Source organism: Periophthalmus magnuspinnatus, chromosome 20, assembly GCF_009829125.3.
Source record: "Periophthalmus magnuspinnatus isolate fPerMag1 chromosome 20, fPerMag1.2.pri, whole genome shotgun sequence".
NCBI lineage: Eukaryota > Metazoa > Chordata > Actinopteri > Gobiiformes > Gobiidae > Periophthalmus > Periophthalmus magnuspinnatus.
The window spans coordinates 15,096,108-15,123,432 of NC_047145.1; the positions used below are offsets into that span (position 1 = coordinate 15,096,108).

Consider the following 27,325-nt stretch of genomic DNA (forward strand, 5'->3'; position numbering starts at 1 on the left):
TTACATATGCAAACAGGTTAATGCATTTGGAGTGTTGTTTAAAAATCAAATACATATAAACTAAAATGCAAATATGCAATATAAAAAAAAATCGTATATTTGAAATGAATACAGTGTACTTCCACTTCCACTGTACTCCATCTCCATCCATTGTTTATTCTTTGAGGACCATTTGTACATGACCAAATTTAGGGTCAGTCCAAAAAGGACAGTATTATTCTTAGCCTCGTTATCATCAAATACCCGGTTTATTTTGGGTATGAAAGTGTAGACTTGGTTTTCATTTGGGAATATATCAAAGCGTATTTGTACAAAGGTTCCTTCCAGACGGAGCCTCTGAGATCAAATAGAAAACTGGGCAAAGTTTGCTTTGGGGGCGGTGCTCCAGACTAGATTAGAATAATTGCCTAGCAACCGCGGCCGTAAACAGTGAGCACATGTCGTAAACGCCAAATCGCTTGGTGTTGAAAAGAGCCGAACAGAGCCCATTGTGGTGTTGGACAGTAGTGAGCCGCTGCTGCTGGAGAAGAAAGAGGAGATTCTGTGGCGACAAAGGAACTGCTGATACGTACGCACATATGGACGTAAACGTACGGCCCGAGCCTGCTGATTGCCATGAAGACAAGCGCGGAGTCCAGGCGGAAAGACCCGGTATTTGAAGAGTTAAGACTCGACATCACAACTGTTTATTTCAGCAGCTAGCAGGCTAGCTGGCTACACACCTTGGAGCTACACATCGGAAGCCCGTGTGAGTTTGCTTGATAGAGCTTTTCGTCGAGCTCAAAAGAAGCTCTGTTTGGATGGTGTCGGCAGACATTTAAGCCCCTCGCGTCTCAAGTAGCAGCAACTTTGAAGAATGGTCCAACCCGAGCGCTAAGCATTTCTCTACTACCACCGAAGAGGAGCGAAAGTCCAGGTTTGTTTTACAGTTGTTTCATGTGGTTGTGGTCTCTGCCACGATCTCACAAATGCCCCTATCATTTAAATACTAATTATCTTTAGCTTATCAATATAAAATTATTTCCACTGTTTTATCAGTGCAAATGCATTTGCATATTTAGGTCTAAACCCTGTCACTAACTCTTATTATGGAAAGAGTCACGTGGCAGCTGCAACATTATTTACCATTTATCTCCTGATAAAAGATAACCATGTGTAAATGAAACACGAGCTGTCAATATTATGCACAAAACAAACGGCTATCGCAACCCACATCCTGCAACTTTGACAGGAAGTTTAGAATTACCATCGCTCGTGCCTTTGCCCTAATCATTTCAGTGAAATGGCCAAAAGCAGAAATGGTGTAATGTGTTATTTTTAATGTATTACTTGATTTTTATCTATTATAATCAAATCACTTCATAATACCAGGAACTTATATCCTTAAGTCTGTCTGTTTTACAAAAATTAGAATTTTATGAGATTACATAAAAAAAAAAATCCTGTTTTAAAAATGTTAAATTTGTTTCCTGTTTCACAACCTTAAGGGTCTTCTTCATCCCTAAAGAGTCTTAAACAGTTTTGCTCTTGACCAAATTAATTAATATTGATTTTCTATGTATTGTAAATGGAAGCAAGTAGTGTACGAACCATAAATGCTGTAAAACTGGAAACCTCGAACATTAAAATGAAAACATAATATGGCCTAAACAGCTTTAACTGAGATTTTTTGTGGTTGTAATTACTGTACAAGTTTGACCAACTTCTGCTTTCCGAAGAAGAAACGTGATTACCCAACAGTGTGCTGTCTGGTCCACACAAAGCCTCTAATTAGTCTAAAATCATTATTTACAGTTGAGCGCATGTAATGGGCTGATTAAAAAGATATTTCTTCCACAACAAAGCGACCTAATTGTGGTGTGTTTGTGCAAGGTTACAAGAAAAATAGTTCAGAGCCAAAAAGACATTCTGCCGCTGTTTGTCTGCTCTCTGTGGGAAATCGTCGTAATTGTAGCCTAAAAGTTCCCATAGGAGCAGTATATTTTTGTTCTTGACCTCCAAATCATACTCTCCAAAATGAGACTGAGACAAAACAGCTTTCACGCCAGATGGAAGATTAGCATGTGCTGTATTAATATTAATCGTGAAAATCAAACTATTATTTTTGTTTTTGCTGTTCTGATAAGATATTCCCTGTTTCTAGATATGTATTTGTCCAGAGGATGTCACAATATCAGATTTTGGTGTTTAGATTATTGTGAGTGGAAATATAAAAATTTTATTCTCAATTATGTAGACCATGACTAAACAACATTCACACAGTCTACTAGATCACAGTTCCTCTAGTACGTGACCGGCTTTATGAAATTAGACTTCCTGAAAGATAGTTGATGTGATACTGATAAAAGCAATTGTATTTTTACCTGAGGAATTAAATTGATCGATCAGTTGTCTTAACATTTGTCTGATATGTATTGTATAGGTTTTCTGACTCTTTTGGCATTTGTATGTTGTGAAATAGAGCAGCTGCCAGAAGGAAGCAAAGCAAATGTTATCTGTCATGCGTGTATTCCGCATGCCTAGTCTATCACCATGTCTCAGCAGTGTGGCGCAGATGACCCTATTGATTTAGTTCTTTTAAAGTGACTTCCAGCCGAAGATACAGTCACTTTCTTTAAGCATCTGCTAATTTGCAGTTAGAATCTTCGGACTCAATTTTCTATTAGACTGTTACTGTCATATGTAGCTATCCATCATCTCTGTATGTCGTGTAACCAGGCAATCACACGGCAGTGGCTAAATGTTTTTGTGATCAAACATTATTGACTCTTTTCAGTCGATAACCTTGGCAACAGTTCTTTTGCTCCTGCTATAGCCGTGCGCGGGGGGAAAGAGGAGGAGGAGAGGTAGGGTGGACGCGGGGGGGTTGCAGGGGTCAGAGCGCGCATTCACTGAGGAGGTAATACCGTGGCTCACCAGTTGTTCATGTATGTTTTCCAAGTCCATTCAAGGCGGCGAGCACACCCACTTTGCATTCAAAACATGGCCTTCATTCATTTGCATTGTGTGAGGTAAGTTAGTTTTTCCCTCTCAGCTCTCTCACTCCATTCACTTACTGTATTTCTTTCGCTTCATTTTGGGACTACTTTTTCAGCCTTGGAGAATTAATCAAGCATGTTCGTGTGCGGCCAGAGTTCATTATAACGTAATGAAGTTTAGCCTCAGGTGCGGGGGAGGAAATTGGTTAGGCACGGGCTAGCCTTTCTCCCCCCTGCGTTTATCTCCAGACGGTTGAATACAATAAGCACATTTTTCTTATCGCCCAAATTTTATGTTTAATAAAAAGCTTAAGGATATTGCAATGTCGCTTTGCTGCCTTCTCGACCTTGTGGTACCGTTTAAAGCCAACACCGTGGCTTTCGCTTTATCTCTTTTTCTCTCCCAGTAATAATGAGCCATTTTGCAACACTTAACATCTGCCAAACTTGGAACACTCAGAAGGATAAAGTCTCATCTCCCATGCATGAGGAGCCAGGCACCCTTTGATTTGCCCTCTTTGCCGCCTTTTTGTTTCCTGACTTCTCATTGCCACACTTTGTTTGCTGAGGAAACTTTCTTACAGTACCCCACATTTGGCAACTATGACGATGAGAAGTAGTTTGGTGCTTACTCCAGACTGTGTACTGTGCTTTTTGCCGTTTGGATAGTAGAAGGCACTCCGGTAACTTCAGTCACTCTGTGGGGGTTAGGGCTGGGACAGCGCAGAAGGGACTAATTTAAAACACAGGTTCTTTAGGGCAAAATGGGGTTCAGCTCAAAGAAAACAGTGCATCCAATTTTACTGCCAGTCCTTTCTACTATAGCTAACATCTGTGTCGTTAAAGTGAGCATGTGGCATTTATTAAGCTGCCACTGAACTTTAGCCTTGTCAAAAACATGAGTTGACAACCTTGCTGGTGTGGACTTTTTTGTCTTTCTCTTTTTATAGACATGTGGATGATAATGCCGGAGGATTTTGGATATTTCCCGACAAATATTGCAATTAGATTTGACATTTATCTTTTCAATCAAGATTCAGATCACATTGCACATTTAAAAGGCATCCAAGCGCACTGGTATTTGAAACCGGAACTAATACAAGAATAACATGCATTTCAGAGCATGTCTATAGAGGTCTAACCAACAAGGTTAACAGGTTTTATTTAAGATCTCAAATTAGATTAAATATTTTCTGCTGATGACATTATGGTATTCAAATAATTTAAAAAGTTGCAATTTGATGTTTTAAAATGGTTCAAATTGCATTCAGATATTAGAGATTTAACTTGAAGCCTTACGTAGAGTTGAACAAATAGTTCTGCACATGTAAAATTCACAAAGGGCAGTTAAGTGTGGTAATTAAGGAAAAAGTGTTCCAGCTTAAATTGCCTTCCAATAAAACAGAATGTTCTGCATTATCCAGTGTGCAGCCACAGCGAGCTGTAAACCCCCCCGTAGACATTTTCTATTTTCCCACTTCTCATTTCTCAACTAACAAAGTTTTCATAGCTAGCTAGCAGCAGTTGAAGCCCTCTCTCTTGACTATAAGTGGAGCATCGATGTGTACCTTTTTGCTCTAGCAATTAACACAGCCATTGATATAATCCAGGTAATGCTCCAAAGGTAATTGAGGCCTAACTGTGTCTCAGGAGAGTAAGGCGCCTATATCCAGGCTAGTTAGCTGCCAGCTCATGCATTTCATTACCCGCGGTGTCCCAGTCTCACTCACGGCATGCTCCATCTTGCCCTGCGTCTTTGCTCGTCTTCTGTTTGAGGTAGAGAGGTGAGCTTCTCCCGGCCCGGCAAAGGTTACAGTTCGTCATCCCGGAGCCCTCCGCTGATCCTACTTAAACCTCACATCTGCGCTTCAGATCTTTACGCCCCTCTCTGTACCGAAGATTGTCTGTGTCAGATGCCAAATAGCACATGAATAGAGATCTTTGAGGAATGGTTTCTTCAGATTAGATAGTTGTCTCTTTCCTGTAAGAGAAAGCACCATGGATCCATTTTTTACATGTTAATCTTTGCTCTGTGTTCTGGGCCTCTCCAATTCATCTTCCACTACATTGAGTATGAATAAATTGCTGAAATGTATTGATTTCTTTCCCGTACACACTTGTGCTGGTTGTCCATGAAGCACACACTGGCTGAGAGGTTATTTGGTAATTGTTCATTTATCACACTGTGTCAAAAAGCATCAATGTGCACTACCAGGAAGATGGCTTCTTCAGTACAATAAAACTGAGAATGAAGTCAGGACGAGGTTATCTCAAATTTGAGTGTATGACTTCATAGTCTTTACAGCCTTACTTAACCAGATTATAAATACAACTCTTTTCGCGTCCAGATATGTAGTACTTGGAAGTGGTACCCATTTAGTGATCCATTTTTACATCAGTGGCATTGGCCTATTGGGCTGCATGCATTTCCCACCAGCCTGTGAGGTGAGGACTGGCGTAGGCTTCTTATCTGACACTCCACAGCTGCAGCTTGTCTCCAGCTCGTCTCCAGTGCAGCTCTCTAGTCTGCCTCCAATCCCTGCGTTGTTCCACATCTCCAGCCACTTCGATCTGAAAAGCAAAACGCAAGGAACCCATCGACACACTTGCTAATCTCACGAGTGTGACTGCTCGTTAGCTGTGGCCTCACAAGTCAGCAATCCTAATAGGCGTGTTGTAATGAGTGCTAATTGAGAATAGCTAATTTGCATGACCAAAGTCATTGTCTTTCTTAAAAGGACTTACAGGGCTCATAGCTAAAAAGCTGATTAGGTGGTCTAACTTGGTGTTATATCCGATGACTATTAAGGGTCCGTCAGGATTTCAACATCAAAAATAAGCAGTGCAATAATTGACTTTCTGTTTAGCTGCATTCTTTTTCTCTTCCCTGCGATATGGCCAACTCTCTGATGGACTCCACTCAACTACGTTACTTGTGTCATCAGCCACTTTCAAAGAAACTAGTTGAAAGCCTGATTAAAATGGAGCAGGGCAACTCTGATCAAAGGTTAAACTACACCGAGCATGATTCTTTTCGCAATGCAAAGTGATATTGTAGACTTGAGTGAAAAAATCTAGGTTATTGTTATCATTGAGGTGTTACTTTGCATTGGAAGAAGAGTGATGGATACTTGTGTAGCTGCACAAGGGAGGTCCTTGAGGAATCATTCTTTGAGTGCAGCACTTTTTTATACACAATGTTTCCATTTAATTTGACACTTTTCTTCCCTTTTTTCTACTATTAACTTTTTTCCTGCTACAAGAAATGTTTTTTTTTTTCCAGGTTAATTTATTACACTTGAGGCATGGTAATCAAAATTCCTGTTTGAAATGTAATTAAATCTTGAAAATTCAATGAAAGATTGTCTCTTTAATTAATGTCTGTGTAGTAAAATATACATTTCAAGCATTTCTTTAACAGTTTTGTTCTCTCTGATTTCAGGACTGGTGGCTGACGGTTTTGGGGAAAGGGAAAAGGAGGAAATGACTCACTTGACTCACAAAAGTGGCACGGGGCAGCAGTGCCAGCCTCGCCTCTGCCTCCGACTTAAGTGAAGCGCTGCACCATGGCGGAGAGGCACTGAGGCTCTGACCATCATCTCCGTCTCCCTCAGACCCCCGCCCCAGCCCTGTCCCCAACATGCTGCGCTTCCTGCCTCTCAAACTAGGCCGCCTGTACCGCTGTCTAAAGCTCCTCCTGGTGGTGGGATTATTTGTGGTCCTGCTGATGAACACTCACAACCTGTTTGCCTCATTCCAGAAGAACGAGCTGACTGACAGACGCTTCATCAACCTGAACAAGTGTCCTGCCTGCTTTGGCACCAGCTGGTGTCGCAAGTTCATGAACGGACAGGTGTCTTTTGAGACCTGGGGCCGGCTGCGATTCCTTGATGTTTTCAATGTCAAAAATGTTTACTTTGCTCAGTATGGGGAACCAAGGGAGGGCACGCGACGTGTCGTGCTCAAGAGACTGGGCTCCAACCAGGAGCTGGCAGAGATAGACCAGAAAATCTGTAAGAGAGCCACGGGCAGGCCCAGATGTGACCTCATCCAGGCCATGTACAAGACAGAGTTTGCCCGGATAAACGGAGATGTTCGACTGCTCACACCAGAGGTAGTGGAGGGCTGGTCAGATCTGGTGCACTGTCCTTCTCAAAGACTATTGGACCGTGTGGTCCGCAGGTACGCTGAGACCAAAGACTCAGGCAGTTTCCTGCTCAAGAACCTCAAAGATACCGAGAGGATGCAGCTGCTCATGACGCTGGCATTCAACCCAGAACCACTTGTTCTCCAGGTGAGTTTTTGTAAAGACTGTTGCTGTCCACTGGGTGTATGAAGTGGAAACAGGTTAAACCTATTTTTAAAAGTGTTGAATCACTGAATTGCACAGCGAGTGTATTAGATTATCAGGCAGAAACTTTGTTGCAGTAAGAAACATTTGAACGTCACAACAAAGCCAGTGTGGGTGTTGGCCTTCCAGGCCCTCTTAAATTACAGGGTGGGATTGTCCTTCCCTTCCTCTTGATAGATCTGAGACGAGCCATTGCACCCTCTCTAAACTGAAGAGTACATCAAAACTACATACCCACTATTCAGAGCATTCCACAGCTGACAATAAAAGGGTTTAAAAACTGTGGCCTCCCAAAAGATGAGAGATTTTTGCTTGCGGCAATGCTGCATATTTAACACTATATGTAGGGCAGTTTTGAATAATTCAAAAGTGCATCTGTAAATGGTCCGAATTGTTTTTAATTTTAATATATGTCTATGTACTCTTACTCCACATCATCAGCACAACTGTACTTGACAGGGAATAAGTGTGCTGACAATTCTATGGCTTTTACCATCATACAAATCATCAGGAATGTAGCAATTGCAGCACATCCAGTGCAGCATTTACTGTTTGTCAGCAATGGTGTTTTAGGCTGTAAATTATATAAACACATGCCACATCCCCTTGCATCGCTGATCTAAAAGTGCACAATCAATTTCAATTTCAATCCGGCATTGACCGTGTCTTGTGAGGGGACATGACAACAATGGTCACGGCCTGCATAGACATTCAATAACTTTTGCTGACCTCCAGTGGCCTCCCCGCTCACGGGGACCGACACCTCCAGGCCTTTCAGAGGACAAAAGGCATGATCAGCCTTTTAGCCCGCACAATCTATAAAATCTGATTAGCTTTTGTGTGACTGCTCGCTCGCCCCCCTCTGCACTTCCTAGAGCCTTTCTTTAGCCCGATGTCTTTCTCTCTTCCTTTTCTTCAATCTGTGTGTCATCCGTCCCCATCGCTGCTTCTGTACGCTCCACAAACTCCAGTCACATAATTCCATCAGTGTTTTTAATGCCATTATGCCCCAGTTCAAATGCTCAGTGACTCACCCATTGCTCCCTCCCTTTCTCCTCCCCCATGCTCCATCCTTAGCTCACTCTTCACCACAGACGGTCCGCACCAGGCGCGCACATTGTCCACAAGCCTTCCTTTACTCTGTCTATGCGCTTTTCCTTTCATGTTTACATTGTCTCATGAATTGTTGATCCTGTCCTGAACTTGTGACCTGAGGGCAAAAACAAGCTGTGAGGGTCAATATACTACCAAGACGCACTAACAGCTAGCCACACAATATATTCCAGCTATGTGCAAGTGTGTAAAGGTGAGCGAGTTGCATCTGTGATTGCATATCCTTGACTGTTGGTCCAAATCGGAGCACTCAAAAAGATGAGGGAAATTTGCAGGAGTGCCAGAGAGCCTATACACAAGGTTGGACCACAGCGGGCCATAAAGAATTAATGGTCTCTATAGAGAATGAACAGGAGATGCGCTGTTCAACACCTTGTACTTTTTTCTACTAAAGGTGAGTGCTCCTGTGGAAGACTCTGAGCAGACGACAGACGAACGTGGGCTGTGCTTCATGAGCCGTAATTGATGAAATGCACTTTTATATTTCTATTGTTTATCATTTGGCCTTCTTGAAACCCTTCAATTTCCACACTATTCTCACACTCCTCTTGTCACTGCCAGTGTTCATTTGATGTATGTTTTTCCAATGTTTAGTTCATGATTTCTGATTGCTGTTGATCATACTGATTGGGTTTTGTCTTTTTTTTTTTCTGTTGGGGTTTACCTGTCCATCGTTCTAGGCCTGTCACAATAACAAATTTTGAAGTGCGATAAATTCTTGAAGTAAATAAACGATTAACAATAATAAACAAATTTACCACAACAACCCTAAAGCAGGATTATTCACCCATAAATAATTGTAACTTCCCAATATTGTTAAACACCCACTTAAAGAACAATAGAAACAATAGTTAGTTGAAGTCATTAAAGTCAACCCCCTACAGCTCAAATCTTATCATAGTACAGAAAGATGGCATAAAGTTCTCACTAGTACATAAAAGTAGTCATGAGAAATATATACAGGATTCTTCTGGTTTTATTGAATGTCACTTAAACATTTCTCTAGCTCCCCCTTCCAGAACAGCTTCAGTTTCTAGTCTTTTGAAGCCACAGGCAGTTAATCGGTCCTACTCACTATGAGAAACCAGACCCTCTTTGTCAGCGGGGAAACAATCTGCTCTGTTTTTTTTTTTTTTCGTTTTTTTTTTTTTCCCAGATCTGACCAACAATGCTTTTTCTGTGCTCTATGCTACACTAGCATTCGGTCTCGCTCACAGTTCCCCTCCTCTTCTGTCACGCGGTTAACAATTTTGCTTTGGGGGATAAATATTTTTGGAAGGCAAATTGACAACAGGCAAACATGAAAAGCCGCATTGTGCAACTTCATCTGTTTGCCGCTTTCATGTGTTATGTTGGATTTGTTGCCATTTTCATTTATATATATAAGAATATTAGTTCTACAGACCCACAGATATACATTTTTTTTACATTATAGATGCTTCTTTTTCCCTTTTTATGAGATTAATACATTTCTTGTTTTACATTTTTGCCTCTTGTTTGACAATGATCTCTTCATGGAAAGAGTAGCATTCTTCTTATTTCCTCCATAGAACCTCATTTGCTACAGTTGGTTCCTTTCTGCTGGCAACTGATTCATCAGGTGATGGCTTTGCCTGATGAGCACATCTGGCCCAATCTTTAAATTAGTCCAATTTAGCTCAGTCCTCCCTTCCGAATCATTAAGTACCACGAGTTAGCCAAAAGCATGTGACCGCACACGCACCCTTTTTTGGTCCTGCACCCCATGTTGCTCAGTGAAGCCGAGAATGGGATGTGACAGGCCTGTGGGGTTAACTCCAGACAGCCGTGCACTTCATTTTTGGCTGAGTCAAAACAGCGCGCTTCTTCGTCACCCTTCTCCCACTTTGTTTCTGTTACTAACTCTTCCTCACCATCGGCCTTGCTGTGCAGCCCGGGCCGCACCTGACACCGCGTCATCTGCAGACATCATCCTTGCACGCAACACCGCCTGTATTTTCCCACAACACAGACGTCTGACACCGCGGATAAATAAATCACAGAAGAGGCAGAACGCAGAGATTAGATGCCTGACCTTATCTTTCATTCCTCCCAAGAATTTTAACTACAGTGTTCTACGTAAATGTGAAAGCAAACCTCCTCTCTGAGCAGCTTGTTTTGAATTTTTAAAAAGGAGAAAAAGGGGGCTGTGGCTCCTTATGCTGCCAATTTAATGAGGCTACACATAATGTATTGCAGTGCTCATCTACTGTACGGAAGGAAGCCAATATAAGCAAATCTTTTGGCATAACATGAAAGAAGTGCGTGCTATCACCTACTGCACCTGGATAACCTTTTGCATTTCCGATCGTAATGTTCACCTGATCTTTATAGAAATGACAGTTTAGTGCTCAGTATTGTAAAGCTTCACAAACTACATTTTACTTTTATATAACATACAATCCAGTGATTCAGTCGTACCATAAATCTAATCTCCTTAAAGCTTAATGTCATTTATTATTAAGCCTCAGCAGAGGAATTGTCTTGTGCTGATAGACAGAAATGATTCAGTGCTGAAACACAAATGGTCTTGGTTTGGAATAACTTAATTTTGTAAACGGATTGTGAAACATTTTGACTGTTTATGTTCTTATTCTGTCTTTTGGCTTGTTGACTTGTTTTGAGCTGTATTAGTATAATCGCCCCTTACCCCTTTGCTGTTTGCGTTTTTTAATAAAGGCCAGTCCTCTCTTAACCCTTCTGAAAGGCTTAAGTCCAGCCCATAAATACTAGTTAAGTTGCTAGGCTGTGATTAGCAGCTTTTGTTTTAGAGTCGGGGGGGATTGTGATGCTCTCCCGACATGAGAGAGGAGGTTGTGTACGGCGCTTAACCCTGCTTCAAGTGGTCCCAAACCCCCTTTCATTATTTCTGCCAGGCTTTGTATACAGACTGAATCCTGTTAGGATAAGACCAGGAGTTATCTGGGCCCTACTCCCCACTTTGGCTGCCCTCACTGGATGGAGGCCCTAGTGGAAAAGGGTAGAGGAGGAAGAGGAGGGGACAGCGCTCTCCACACCCACTCGCTCTGGTTTGAATGAGCCAGACTGCTTGTGTTACCATAATCCTTTCTCTCTTTCTGCTTCTCTTAAAACACACACACTCACATGACAGCTGTGTTTGGTTAGGCAAATACCCCCACCACCAGCCTTTATCCCACCCACCCACAAGTTCATTTTTGGACCTCCACCCGCCCCTTGGTTTCCTACTCTAGTAACTGTATCCAGATTGACCTCCTGCTTGACTTATGAAGGTGCACATTTCCAAACCAGAGGACGAAAAATATTGATCGGAGAGCTGTAGTTTTCTTAGGTGCTGTGGCTGAAGTATATTGAAGGACTACTAGCTACACCCCAATGACAAAGACATTTAATTTTATGAAGCATTTGTGGGCATACATATTTGCTAGTATGATAAGAGGAAACTGCACTCACCCCATAACGATAAGGTCCTGGGTTAGATTCTCAACAGTACACTCTTTTTCCACTGAACGTCAGTAACAGTATTTGGAGCTTGATATACAGGCCCTCAGTGTTTCCTGTACCCAACAAACAGTCAGGTCTAAGTTGCTGATGACTCCATTTTCTCCTGCTCTTCCAGCACTGGGGATTTATGAACTGCTCCCTGCACAGTGGCTCTGGTTCAGGACGGGAGAGGGGGTTTTGGTTATCAGCTAGCAGAGTGTGTGCTAGCAACCTGAGCTGCACGGTCCCATGCTGCCATTCCTCATCCTGCTCTCATTCTCTCCAGTCACAGTCCAAGTCCGAGACCCAGCTAACCCATTTCTATCACAGATCATTGGAAGTCTGAATTATCGGTGCCATTGCTCTTCTGCAGTGCCATACCTGACAGTTTGGACATTTTTGACCCATTTTCTATTTGGCTCTGAGTCTCCCAGCACACACAAGAAACTATAGTTCTGTTTTACTGTCACTTTTTCCCCAACATTATCACCACTTCTATAGACAGTGATGTGGCAAGCTTTGACATTTACAAAGAAAGAACTTGGGTCTAGTCTAAATTCAGATACATATAAGCACATGTCTTTTCTCCATGCAGCTCTGGTTCTCACCTTGGGAACAAACATGTATTGAACGTTTTTGTGAGTAACAAAAATAGGAGAAAAGGAAATCTAAACCAAGCTGAGCTCGGGCAGCGGGAGGCAAAGTAATAAGAGTTGAAATGGGCAGCATCATGTGTTCCAGGGTGAGGAGTTAGCGTGGACTCCCCTATGGGGCCAGAGCACTTGCTGTGGACTAAGCGAGTGGATTTTAAACTTAAATGGCTAGCACAAACCCAGACGGGACTCACCACACATCCTCTAGGCACACAAGGTCATCTTTTTCTTCTTTTTTTTTGTGTGGTTCTTTGCTTTTACATTTTGGTAAGTAGATGTGATTAATTCCATCTGAACAAGGCTTTTCACACATTTAGCTTCATCCATTTCTACCATGTCTAGTTAGTTTTTACATTTGTTGCGTCTGGTTTAAAATGTTTGCTCTTTCTTACTCTTACCTTTGATCACTGGACTCCTGACAGTCATGCTCTAACTTGTTTGCCAGATAGTAGTGAGGTTTGTAAAGAATAAATATGTTGAGAATTTCCACCGCACCCAGAGTAGGACTTTAACAAGCGTCCCATATGAATGACTTGTGCTGCAAAGTACTAATTTTCCTTTTACAACAAGCAGTTGTGGCTAAAGAGGCCGATGACTTCCTTTTAAATTTGGTCTTACAACGGGCCTGATGTTTGTGCATCTCTTGCTTATGTGTGTGTGTGTGTGCGTGCGTTTGATGGAGCAGGGTTCTTTGCAGGGCGGCCAAGGAAATATCTGGGGAGCTGCTCGTGTTTACTCGGTCTGTGAATAGAGGTTGTTATCAGGCCTGGTCACGTTGCATGTTCTCATTCACATAGACTAGGATACAGTTTCACATAGACACACACACACTCGGAGGCTGTGGATGTGGCGCCCACTCCCTCCCTGAGTGGCCCAGTAGAAGGGCACGTCTTTGTCAGCAGATGTCAGGGCGCAGGTGTGTGTTCCTGTGCCTCTCGCTCCATTCGTTTCATCCTCTTCTCCAGAGGCTGCCCATTTGTCTGTGGCCCTGTTTCATTTCAGCCCACTCTAGCCTCCCCCAAGAGGATGCCGCTGTGTCTGCTGTATTAACGGCACAAACAGCCAGTCCATGCTGCCCCACTGTAGCACCAGAACTATACCGCCTAACCTTAGCCTAGAAGTAGCAGGGAGGTCACCATAGTAACAACTTTACTTTATACTTCCATTGATTAGCATGTGTCCAGTAATATGTGTTTTTTGGGTTTGTTTGGTTTTTTTGCTCGGAAACTGACTACCTACCTACCTACCTTTGTGAAAACTTTTTCCTTCCTGATAAAATGTGGGTTGTTGCCTGGCCATATTTTTTCAGGATGATGCAGTGATCTGTAGTAATGGAAGCGCAGCACCCAGGTGTATCCACTATTTTTGACCCCTTTTCCAATGTGTTAATTTACATTTGCCTACACCGCAGTCTGGTACAAGAGCATTTTATACGCCTTCCGCACATAATATAGAGGAGTTCAATTTACTGGTCTTTTTATTCATTTTTCATGCTTGTTATTAATTCTAATTTTGTCTCGACATTATGTCTTGCCAAAAGAACATTCAGAAATGTCTGTGTTGCGTGAACATTTTAGCTCCAGGTTTTATGCTAAAAGCTTTGCTAACCAGCGAAATATGACATGTTTTTATTTTAATTTTATTTTTTTTATGAAGTGACAGAAATGATGAGACCTTTTTAAATCTAATTCACTGGGACTTATGCGGCTTCAGCAAGTCTCAAAAGCATAACATCTTTGGGAGACGGCTAGTAAAATTCAGTACCTGCGCAAGTCCCTCAACTCACACACACTCACAATCATAAAGTCCGCTAAAAGATGGTGCGCTGGAAGTAATATTAAGCCGGGCCGTCCAATTTATTTCATCCCACCCAGCCCCCTTCAACGCCTCATTGCAAACGTTAATGACTTCTGCAGAGTAACCGTTTAAAGAGCGCTAAGGGAGAATGATTGGTAGGACACGTGTGGTATTTATCAACCCCTCTGATAGTTTCAGCCCACAGCTCAGGTACCCACTTCAATTTGCACACATTGTTCCCAAGCACTTCTTTTAACTTGCACATACCTATAGGAAGCTCATAAAAATAACACATCACAATCGTCAAAGCCAGTAATTGACAGCGCAGTAAGACTGAGAATTGTGAATGCAGTATTTTCTATGTTAAGAAACTTGGATGAGGGCTGGGGAGACATGAAGGCGTTTTTCTAACAGGCGTTGACAGTGTCTGAAAGTAGCCGTGGGGCATTGTACCCTGTCCCTCCCCCACTCTGCTGTCGCGCCACTTCTGCTCCCATTCAGGCCACAACCTGACAACAAAGAGCGAGATGTGTTTAGCAGGCAGGTCTTTGCTGGTTTATTCCTCCTGTCCAGTGGAGCGGAGAAGTGAAAGACATTCTGTTTGTCTGTACTGTTTGCTGTCTCCATCCTAGTCTTTTGGTCTCTCTCCCTCCCGCTCTCTTTCTCTCCTGCCACCCCCACTGCCACTATCCATCCTTTCCTCCCAAGTCTCTCCATTCGCCTGCAGGGCTGAGAATGAAAGAGGATGGCGGTTTACAAAGCGGGTTTAGCTGAAGCATTGGACAGGCTAAGTTTTGTCAACAAGACCAAGAGCTGCTTAGATTTGGCGCAACATAAAGCAATCCGAGGTTTGAATTTGGGTAACAGGGATGTGCTCCTAATGGGGATGTACCAACTGATCCAGCTTCAAACAGATTTCGATACCATTCAAAAAATTAGAAAGGCATTGATATTTAGCCCGTTTAATCTCTAATCTGAAAATTGGCAGCTTTGCACTTAGATGGGATTGTCTTCTTTTCGTCCCCAGTATTCTACTCCACAGTTATCCTCAGTTTTTTTGCTCAACTTTTTCCGACACATCTGCTCTCAAATTCCTGTTACTGTCAGGTTTTGCTGTATCAGAAAATGTACAGGCAGGCGATTAGGCCGGGAGATTTTTAAAGAAGTGCTGTGGCTGCCGGGGGTGACTCACTCCCCAGTCTGGGGATGACGGGGAGGGACAGACACACGGACGGACAGACTGCTGCTGGGAGCTCACCGCAGCCTTCTTTCCTGGATAGACTTTTGTCTGGGCCACAATTGATTGGGTCACCTCAGGGAAATCGTCTCAAACATACTGCAGCGCATGTACTCTATCATTGTCCTCCCCTTTTGGGCCCGGATCTCTCCTAAAACTGATGGGAACAAGAGATGCGCCCAAGGTGTGAGTTTGTACCAAAACAGCTACACTAGTGCACTTTACAGAGTTACAAAATGAGTCATACTTGTATCATTTTTATACAACCATCCACTTTCTTAAAGGCACTGTACCTGTTTTTTTGTTTTGTTTTAACTGAAAAACAGAACTAGTTCATTTGAAAGTGTTTGCACTGCTGCAACATTTAGAGGCCAAAGCAGAGTTTGGTCATCACACCACTGCTAAAGACACCAGCTGTCCAGGTGATGTCTTGAGATATAGCAGCTGTGTGGTCAGCAGGGGGTTAAAATGAGTGTTTAAATAATTTGTATTTCATTCATGTTTAAAGAGTGTTAGGGCAGCCATGCACAGTGAAATTGTAGCCTTGTGACTGATTGAAAGGCAGTTGAAGTATTGGATTACTATAATGTAAAATGAGAGGAAGCAGTGGTAGTAGTTGACACCTCCCATTCAGAGCTGGTGCAGTCTCCCTCAGACAGGTGCAGCAGCGGTGGATTGTGGGAAAACTAAGCACCGCTGATCCTCTGTCTGAGCCTTGCCTCGGCCGCCTGCCACATTTGGAACAGAGGAATTGTGGGCAATCATTAAGCTAGCATACGGCAGGGTGTTTTTGGGAAAAGATGGCAGGCTGAAGCCTGTGTAGGCTGCAAACAAAAGTGTTTTTATTGTACTGTTTTCCATTCATATGCCCAACTGTTCGGTGGTATTGAAACTGACCGAGAGGAGAAAGATAAAGAGGAAGTGAGTCACCAGCACTCCTGAATATAAAAGATACAATAGACTAGGTCTTGGTTGTTTAGCATGACATAAATACTAATGCGTGTTGTAGTAACATTTCTATAGAATAAGCTTCATGGCTAATGATGCAGATGACTTTAGTTTTACTTGAAGAATATCAAACAGACTGGCTCATTTACATCAGTGCTCATATCACTCCCTTTGCTTGTGATATTCATGTATGAATCAGTAATGCAGAGGTTTCTTGTCGCTGTCCAAAACGTGGTTTGCCAACATCATGCAGCAGTTTTGAAATGGCCCGTTTCTGCGTCCCGACATCAGGCTTTGTGAAAGTCAGCTACTGTTACCACAAATCACCTCCATCACGTCTGTGAACACTGAATACATGCAGCGCACACCAGCGCTTGGCTGTAGGGCTTTTATACAACAGGCTCTTTTTGTTCAGTCGAAACTCTTCTACCAAAGCTAGTGCTGTTTCTCATGATCATTTAGCACATTTCCCATTATGTCTAATAATTACCCAAAGCAATTATTTTCACTTCAGCATTTCCTGAATACAGACTTCAGTTTTCCACAAATGCTTGAAGTTTCTGTCTGTAGAATAGATCAACAATGAACAGAATGTATTTACAGACAAAATGTTTTTGGTCTAGCCTACATAAAACAGACTTAAAAGTTTTAATACTCAATATATATTTTTTTCTTCTTTCTCATAGAGCTTTCCTTCAGATGAAGGCTGGCCCTTTGCCAAATACCTGGGAGCATGTGGACGTGTGGTGGCTGTAAACTACGTGGGTGAGGAGCTGTGGAGCTTCTACAACGCTCCGTGGGACAAGAGGGTGGATCTGGCCCGTCAGCTGATGGACATCGCTGAGCAGTTAACCAACAATGACTTTGAGTTCGCCCTCTACCTGCTCGATGTCAGCTTCGATAACTTTGCGGTTGGCCCGAGGGACGGAAAGGTCATCGTTGTCGATGCAGAGAATGTCCTGGTGGCAGACAAGAGGCTGATCAAGCAAAGTGAGTGGCAACATGCATTACTGCACATGCAGAGTACACATGTTCACACACAGTAGGGGGGGTGCTTTCAAAATGACATCAAGGGCATTGATCGCAAATATAGATATAGATATACACATATAGAGAGTGAGTCGTTTGTCACAGAATTCATAAGTTGGACAGTAAAATGAATGTAATGTCTTTAAAGAAGAAGGGCAAGTGTATTGTGCTCATTATCCAACATTTTATCAAAGCGTCCTCAAAAATCTTGGTGTGATCTGAACTAAAGCCAGTGTTTTTTCTCAAGAGCTCCAGGCTTGTCAGTTGTTGGTGCCAACAGCTCCTCACAGGACGGGGGTCTGCAGGGGGGTCCAGAGGGACATTGCTGCTTAGGCTGTGCTCCTCACTCTTAAATATAGTCCTCTGACAAGCTTGTTTGCATCAAAGCACAGATCGACCAGATAACGAGCCATCTCCACTGGCCCAGATTTAGCCTCAGAATAAAAGTGTAACAAGGACAGAGTGGAGCATACATCAGAGTGTGTGTGTGGCAGTTACATACCCCTTGTTCCTCTTTGAGAGCTCAGACCACCCAGTCAGACTCCCAGATTTGTCCCCACCTCCAGAAATCCTATTACAGTGATAAACTGCAGTGTCGCTGTGTATTCAGGTCCCACACTGGCGTCAGCTGACAGATATGAACTATGGGTGGGTGGGTGTGACTCGGGGGATGTTGTAGTTGGAAGGAACACTTGATGTATTTATCCAGAGATTAAGTGTAGTTTTACGAAATTAAAAATCTGACACTAGAAAATAAATGAAGAACAGCCCATAAACACGTAACTTAAACAGGACATTATTAAAGGGGAAACGGAAAACATGTAGTGATTGAATTGCAAGCTAATTAGATTAGCTTGCTTACCCGGAAGTTAATACTCATGGGTATACTCGGAATGGACTGCTGTAAGCCTTCAGCCTTTTGGGTGATGACTTCTACATCAAGACGTGACATCAAGACGTGACACTATTTTAGTCTCTTTTATGGAGGTCAACGGTGACTACTACCAGAACATCGAAGGGGGTAAAGTGCTCATTTGTTTTTCCCTAAGGAATAATCTTTAAAGTTGGGAAGCTTAGTTGGGAATAATTGATTAATCCCAAGATCCTATAATATAGATTTGTTTTTTGAATCTTTATAAACTGGTTATTAAAACATTTTAGTTCAAATTTTCTTTTTGTATCCAAATGAGGAAAAATCTAATTTCCAAAGGACTACTCTATAGACTACTGTCCATATTTGAGAGCCCACACAGTCGGAGAAACTGCACAAGCCTCTTACCTCCACTCATTCATAGTTTAGACCTGGCAGTGTTTACGTGGCTCTCGTTTGTTTGTGTGCCAAGACTCAGCAGGGGCATAGAGGGATGACTTCTGTAATGAGTATTAGGAGGTCACAGGCTACTGCTGGACAGCACCAGGAAACGGCACAAACACCACAAGCCAGCAGAATCCAATCCGCACAATTAGATCCTCCGATTGAAAGCACTGGATACGTTTGTATGGTGAATCTCATCACTCCAAACCGAAGCTATTTGATTTGCAAATGAGAGCAGACAGCCGTGCACTGTTGTCATGGGGCATCCACAGTGAGAGAAAACATGCCTCACAATGTGCCATGGATTTGCGCAGTCCAGTGGCGCGAGAGAAGAGATTTCCCTTCATTGACTTGTTAACATCTGAGGAGGATTTTTTAAACTGCTGTATAATGCAACACACACTTCACTCACTGACGCTGACTCAATCGCTCGGCAGCTTGCACAAACACACATGCAGCTCTTGAAAGATGTCATTCCCTCTCTTCTCTCACGTTCAATAATGCACTCCCAACACAGGCACGCATTGTTAAAATCGGCTCGTCCTCCCGAATGCTACTCGTGAGGCCACACTAACAAGCATTTCAGAGCCCCATGTCCCTCTTCAGAGCAGACCACAGAAGACATGAGTGAGCGGAATGCAGACAAGACCCACCTGGGCTCTTTAACATGGATGCTAGCAGATACTTCCTGGTTTCAGAGCCTAACCACACAGCGTCTGTTCATGCTCATTTGAATTGGACATTTGTGGTAGAAATGTGCAAGGATTTGTACAGTAGAAGTATACCACAGGAGATTGAGGTAAATAAACCACAAACTTAAATTTAGTTGGAAAGTTTCTCAAACTTCAAGGGCATACTGGATCCTTTTTTGCTCCTTTAGGCTTGCAGCTCCTCATTGTGTCTGAATGGCACGCTCTCCTGATGCCATCTGTCAATCAGCGCAGGGGCGTGATGCATGGCCGGCTCCCAAACATTAATTGCTCCGGCCTCACCTTGGCACACAAGCTTTATGTTTGTGGTATAGGTGCTTTTGATACAGATCCATCTTCATCACCTGCACTGATTGAGGTTGATGTGCCCCTCCTCCTCTGGGGTGGGGGATGGGAAGGGGGGCAACGCTGGATGTTTGATTGAGTTGTTCTGATGAGCCAGAGGAGAAGTGCATTACAAACGCTGATACACTGATTATGTGTTTGCATCCTCTGGGTCCACCCACTCCCTTTCTCCCTCCACAATCTTATTGATCGGCTTTTTAATGCACAAACCAATAGCTCTCTCATCATTCCAGGTTATTTTCTTGGCTGCCTCCTTTACCCTGGCACAATTCTCTAAAGGGAAAAAGCAATGTGAAATGTGCCGGAGAAAGAATTTTATTTGCTCAATAAATCTCCAAAGTGGTTCATTTCTGTCAAATGAAACAGCAGATGAGTTGTTTGGCTGTGTGCTTTGAAAAAGAATTTCCTTTCAGTTCCCTGGTGCAATATCGAAAGTGACACCTCAGTTTCAACAACAGTCTCTGGGTAATAATCTACTTTAACTATTGAAAGGAGTAGTTAAAAGGTCAGCTGGAGCTAAACAGAACAATGTAATACTTTAAATGGGTGACTGTATTTTACACCTTTGCTGGAATGACTTCTAGAATAATAACTGAAGCTCAGTCCTATCTGGTTTGAATAAGTGAGTGCTGTGAGCTTATTGCAGTCTAATAAAAGCAGGACGTTTTGAGTGTGTGACTTTCATCAAAGGTCGCAGCAGCCACATATGCTGCCTTCATTACTATTCACCTGCTAACGGCTGTGAGCACCCAGCTTATGGCCCCATAAAGGCTCGCAATGAATGTTCTGCATCTATGTTAATATTACTGACTGTTGTTTATGATCAGCGTAGTTTATAATCCTATTTATCCTGTGTCTTCCACAGATAAGCCAGAGAGCTATGATGTATGGTATGAGAGCCGCTTCGAGGAGTGTGACCGGGAGGCCTGCCTGTCCTTCTCCAAAGATGCGCTCTGCTCCAGGGTCACAGTCGACCATAACTACTATGCCATATGTCAGAACCTGTTGTCCCGGTACGCTACGTGGCGTGGCACCACCGGGGGACTTCTCCATGACCCTCCTGCCCACATAGCCAAAGATGGACAGCTAGAAGCCCTGTTGGACGAATGCACCAAACCCAAAAAGCGATATGGTCGCTACCAAGCGGCTAAAGAACTGCGCGAGTACCTCACACAGTTAGCTGCTGCTTCTGCCTCAGCTACAGCTAGGTAATACATGGAGTCGGCGTTAGCCTGAATCGCCAAGAGACTGGAAACTCCAAGCTCTGAGATCCTGGTTCTCGTTCATGATGTCACTGCTGCCCTTTGCACTGGAAGTGTTTGCGGTCTTGCATCAGGAAGTGTCTGGATCAAATGTTGGTTAAAGCTTTGTTTGACTTGCTCCTGTGTGACAGTGGAATAGATTCACAGTTAGCAGCAGAACAGAGGTTACAGGTAAACCTCTCTTCATGAGGTGGGCCTGCCACTGTCAAAGGGAGGGGGAAGGTTCAGCTAAATGCATTCATCATTGGACCATGCAAAGAGTCCAAACCACAGCTGCAGTCCTCCAGAACAGTTGTTAATAAGTCACCCATAACACTTGTTTGAGTTCACGCCCAGGATGTGTTCTTTTTACTTAGTTCATATTAAGTTTGAAGTTAAGTAGATCGGTATGTTTACATTTTCCTGCTCTGGCTTTTCCTCTGTGTAGCATGGCCATGGGGAAGACGGAGGTAGCATGAATCTCCCGCTGACAGGCTGGGCAGCGGCAGGTAGAGCCAGGCAGGGGGCTGTGCATTTGGCTTTCATGCAGGGGAAAGAAAGCCCTCGACAGCTGTATAGGCCCCATTTTGTGCTCCTCTAATCAATCACTCGATTTCCTGGTTCCAGGATCATGGCAATCATCTTTTTATGTTTTTTCCCCCCTTTTAATAGGAACCAGAGAGGGTGAGACTAAGGATTAGGAGGGACATAATTGGGCTGTGGCAGTCCCCTGATGCAGATGTCCATACCAAAGAGGCTGTATGTTATATTAAGAACCGTGAGCAGTACAGAGTCACCGCACCTTTCCCTCCAGTTGATCCCCTGTTCAGCTATTTCAAAGGACACAAGGCGTGGGTTTGAAGGCCCATAAAGTGATGCACATTTTCTAACAAACAAAAAGGAAAGCAGGGTGAACTAATTGGTTTATCAGGGCAAAGGGAAAACACCATAATTCCATACTAACGGTCTCAAGTGCCATTTAAAGTGTCTATAATTGATAAACAAAACCTACACAGTTAATGCAGTAAGATTTATCAAGTAAATGTTCAAAAAGGGAAAAGCAATTCCTAAATGCTTCACAGCTCCATGATGAGCGCCTGACCTACACTACATTTCGCAGTCCAGAAATTTCTTTTGCATATTTTAACACTTCACTTAGGAGTTTGAGCTTGATTTGCTTAACCAGTGGACCAATAAATTGAAGTATAATCGGAAATGCACTCTTGTTTAGCAAACAGAAATGAGAGATGTTGTTCAAATAATAGCATTTGATTCAGTATGTGGTGGATGTCAGCTGCTTGGAGGTGGGCAATTCAAATGGCCAGAGTTAAGAGTTATGTAGTTCATTGTACACCCACACTGCTAATTATCACTAAAATTCAAGTGTTTCAGTCTGTGGGGAAAGTTGCTCCATGTGTGCTTTTTAGAGGTGACCCTTTGTCAGTGTGGAAAAGCAATAAAGAAAAGTGTTTGGATTTCTGTGTTTCATCTTACATTCATGAGCCCAAAACAACAGTTCAACCTGGAGGGATTTGTAAGTGCGTGAACTAACTGTCCACTTTTGTACTGTAACTTTTCTTTGGAGTATTCTATCAGCATTGTCTGATTTTTCCTGTGCCTTTCATTCAAGAGTTGTATTTGCAACTTCTAGTGAGTTTAAATCTTAAAATAAATGAAGAGATATATATAGATAATATAAAACCATGGTGTGTGCCGTCTTCTTTGGTCTCTGCGTTTCATTATCTCCCTTGTAACCTACAGCCGTTTGGCTACAGCACGTATTGCCTTTAAAATTGGATTCACTGTGTCGCTGCAGGATCTCTCAGCATTTGCCAATTCCGTTTCCTTTTTTCTCCCTTCTCCATCCCCGGTTTTGATCTTTCATATCTTCATCTCTGCTCTAATTTGGATTCTCGCCCAAGTTCTCTTTGTTGTTTTTTTTTTTTTTGTTTCAGCTTAACTTAGATGCGGGAAGTAGGAAGCAGTCCCTCTCTCCTATAATACAATTGGGACAAAACACTTAACTTCATGTGGCTTTTCCCCTTAAGGTCAAACATGGAGAGTTTAACTTATAAGACAAATGTTTAAGTTTTAATTGGAATATTACTAGACAAACACTAGCGGACTTCCACATATCCCAGCTTTTTAGTGCTCATTATTTCTGAGTGTACGCCATTCCTCTGAAGTGTGGTCTTTGCTACTTCAACAGCTCTTGCGTGTCCATCTTAGGCCAGCTCACGCGATGGTACAAAGTGGCGCTCGAGCCTAAACCAAAATTAGACTCTTAAGATGACTAGCATTTCCTCTGTCTCTTTCTATGACCATTTCCTCTTCCCTTCTCCTCCATGCTCTTGTCCTCTGTAATTGTGCGACTCTTTGACACACCCGCTGGTTTGTGCGGAGAGCTGGATGTCGCGCTCATTGTGGTGAAGTGCAGTTTAGCCGCAGTAGCTACACTTAGCCGGGGCTGATGAATGGCCCGGGGCTTGGCTGGCTGTAAGAAAACACCACAGAAAAAAAAAAAAACCCCATTGGGGGCGACTGGGCGCTCACAGTCCTGCAAGTTTAAATAAACATGAGGCCATTTCAAGGCTCAGCCACCAGGGATTTAATACATTGGACAAGGAGATGGAAATGTGCGCAAGAGAAGAAAAAAACCCTAAATAAGACTCTCCAATTGTAGCATCTGGAAAAGTGTGAAATCGAAACTAACAGTAAATAGAACCGGTGAAATTTCCTCGCCGTATTATCCAATTTGCTCCGAGTAAGTTTGCTGGGGTAAATTGGAAACCGGAGTTGTCAAAGGCACAATGAAAGTGCACACGGCTTATTTTTGCATATTGTGTTCTGCAGCTTCACAGTTTACAACCCCCGAGGAAGTAGATATTGCTGTAATTCATCTGCCTCAGGTTAGAGAGAGGGGTAGAGGCAAGATGGCGGCATTATGAACAGGTACACAGTAATTGTTCTGCCCGTCATGTGACCGTTTCCGCCGTATCAGCATCAGGCGTGCAGTAAATCCCTTGCATTTTTGGAAATCCATCTTTTGAATTCTTGGTTATCAGCGGAAAGGGGAGTCTGAAAGGCAGAGGTGGAAAGCAATAGAAGAGGTTGCGTAACCACATTATCAAAATCTCGGCATGACTTTAGCTCGGGCCTGTCGTAGTGAAAACTGGAGGGCGGCTAATATCTTATTCAGGTCATGAGTGGGAAACCTCTTGTGTAAGATTAGTGACAAAAGGGATAAAAGTCTGCAGAGGTGGAACAACATACTTTCCCCTTGCTACGGCTAGGTAATCCATGACTCTCACGTTAATATTTTATCACAGTTTTTTAAGGCTTGCTCTTGTTTTCATTGCACAAATCGCACAAATTTGGCAGGTTTTATGGTAGATGCCTTTTCCTGGCGCAACCAACCAGATTTTTTAAAACTGGAGAAGGTAATGTGGCTGAACAGGTGTCATACAACAGCAGTATTCACTCTGCCAAAGTTGCAACACGATCTTCTTGTTATCTTGCAAGAAAAGTGTTGCACGAGAACGAAAAGTATAGCTAAATGATGTAGTCCAGAACCATGCACAGTAGGTACTTTCCACTACTCAAAATATGCGATGACAAAAAAGTTTCCGTTTGCCGTTGCTAACGTGATGAAAAGTCTATTACATGCTCTGGCAAACCTCAGGGAGAGGTGGCCATTTTTAGAACCAGAATGACCCATATATTTTTCCCCCAAATGGAGAAATGGATTTGACCAGAGCAGAGGGCTATGGGTAAAGTTGCATGCACATGGCTTGTTGTTTTGGGGCTTTTCCGGTTTTGGCTGAGGCTCCAGAGTACGCTTTGAAGAGAGAAAGAGGGGGAGAGAGAGTGCCTCCTGGAAAATCATCACTAATGCAACACAGGAGTTGCCAGAAGCGATGTTCCTGTCAGCCTGCTTACACCCTTCACTGAGGTTATGTCACCCACACATCTATTATGGCTCATTTAGATCTGCGCGTGCTTCACAGGGGCTTTTTAAACCTGCTACACGCTCCAGCCACATGCGCACCATACCACAAGTCCAGATTGCATTTGTAGCAACACTGAAAGGATTTGAAAGCATGAAGAGGTAACATCAAAACACACGTACCTTCTTTTTTGACTTAAAGAATAAAATAAAATATGTATGACTCTTTTTATTAATCTACATTGAACATCCTCGCTGTGGTATTTCCCATAGCGCACCAACACAGATATGAGTATTGATGATTGGATTGGTGCATCATCTTTGAAACTAGTCTGTGTCTTCATTCGTTTCAGGAGTGGTCCTTGGTAGAAAAAGTAGAGACAAGAATTTTTACAACCTTGAGCTTGATTAGCCTTAATTTGGCTGAAACTATAACAATGCCTGTAATCTAAATGTTAAACTTGAGAAGTGAAATGATCAGAACAGTTTTGGCTGAAGTGAGACGTTCTACTACTAACCATTCACCAGCAGATAACCTCGCTCGAAAACATTACCCAAGACAAAGTGTTTGACCAAATAAAAACTACCAGTGGCATCGATGAAAACAAATGACAAAAGTTAGCCAATGTCCCATATTGTGACTAGATTTACTGAGAATATACAGTATACTTAAGGGCGCTAACCTAACACAGGATGATAATTGGCCAAAGACACTCCGACCAGGTTGCGCACAAACAAATAGATGTCGAGGTGTAGTCGCCATGGCAGCTGTACTGTTACACTGTGTCTACAACCAAACAGGGAGAGGCATGCATAAGGGCACCATAAAACAAAATTACAAGATACACCTACGCAATAAATGGTGAAGTAGGAGAGACAGAGCGGCATCTACCTGCACGCACCAACTACCCAAATAAAGTATAAATGGCATGGAACGGGAAAGCGGTGCGGACCGGTCATTTTAATAAAGCCGATTCGCTGGTAATTTTAATAGATCCATGCGCGGCCAGCTAGGTGTGTCGTCGTATGGTGTCAGTAGTGGGACAAACCATGATTAGTTACACCAGTTTATAATAATACGGTCCTTTTAATTTCCAGCATAGTTAAATGTGCAACTTTTTAGTTATCCTGGTTTAAATCAATTCAAAATTCTTCACATTGGCTGATTTCCTTGCATAGTAATTGACAGCATATGTCAGCCACAACTGAAGTCTGCCAATCACAGGTTTAATTGTTCGATGTGGGTTTTTAAAAGGAACAGAATGCGACCAGCAGAGAATGGAGGAGGCAATGTCATCGGTGTCCAAAAGTGAAGAACTGTGTAATTGTACATGTGACAAGAGAGGCTGTCTGGAAAATCATTACCACAGAGACCTACTGAGAGGGAAAGACGCCGAAAGAGAACGGCAAGTACATGGAGTACACTTATGAGATATTTTAATTACACAGCCCGTGAATATTACTTCTCTATTCCTTCAATAACAGACAACACACATGGCATCATAATAATTGTTTCTTTGAGACTTTTTCACCGAGATCTGCGGCACACATTTGCTTGTCAATCTCACAGTCCATCCTTCCCTGAGCAGGATACTTGAACTCCACTCGAGACAGGGACTCTCCACCAACATAGTGAGGGCAGGCCACCTTTTTCCAAAACCATGGCCTTAGATCTCAGCCACTTTACACTCTGCTCCATTGACCCCGTGTCTGATGAAGCTAGCAGGAAAGCATCACAGTGTTTAGGTCCAGGGCGTATAATCTTTAATGATAAGATTCTGTTCAAAGTTGACATTTTGGAGGATTGACAAAAAGACTGAAAAATTAGATGACAAATAAATACAAAAATCCCATTTCAGAACATGTTTGTACTCATCTAAACTAGGGGGTTAGCAGTTTTATTCAGAATATGACAAGATATTTTGTTGTTTTTGGAGGAAACAATGGTACTTAATATTGCAGCCTTTGTCATATCCATTCGCATCTCAATTTTGACTCGATTGCTATTAATTTTGCAGCCCGATCTGGAACAAAAGCGACTACCTTCTCGAATGCCTCGTTGTTGGCAGTTCTGGTTCAGCGGTTCTAAACATTTATGAATCTTTTTTAGCTTTCTATAGATACATGATCTCCAACACCCTTGCCCTGGCTGACAATAGACTTAAAGTAAGCTAAATGGGTC

The 27,325-nt window shown here is 42.8% G+C and overlaps 1 protein-coding gene across 1 annotated transcript; it reads left to right on the forward strand.

The window, feature by feature from the left end:
* The first annotated feature begins 452 nt into the window (after positions 1–452).
* dipk2ab (divergent protein kinase domain 2Ab) lies at positions 453–22,898 on the forward strand. Its single transcript, XM_033985550.2, has 4 exons — positions 453–916; positions 6,421–7,272; positions 17,244–17,547; positions 20,822–22,898. Exons 2-4 carry the CDS (start codon positions 6,619–6,621, stop codon positions 21,166–21,168), a joined length of 1,305 nt encoding a protein of 434 aa, XP_033841441.1. The 5' UTR covers positions 453–916; positions 6,421–6,618; the 3' UTR covers positions 21,169–22,898.
* The last annotated feature ends 4,427 nt before the right edge of the window (positions 22,899–27,325 follow it).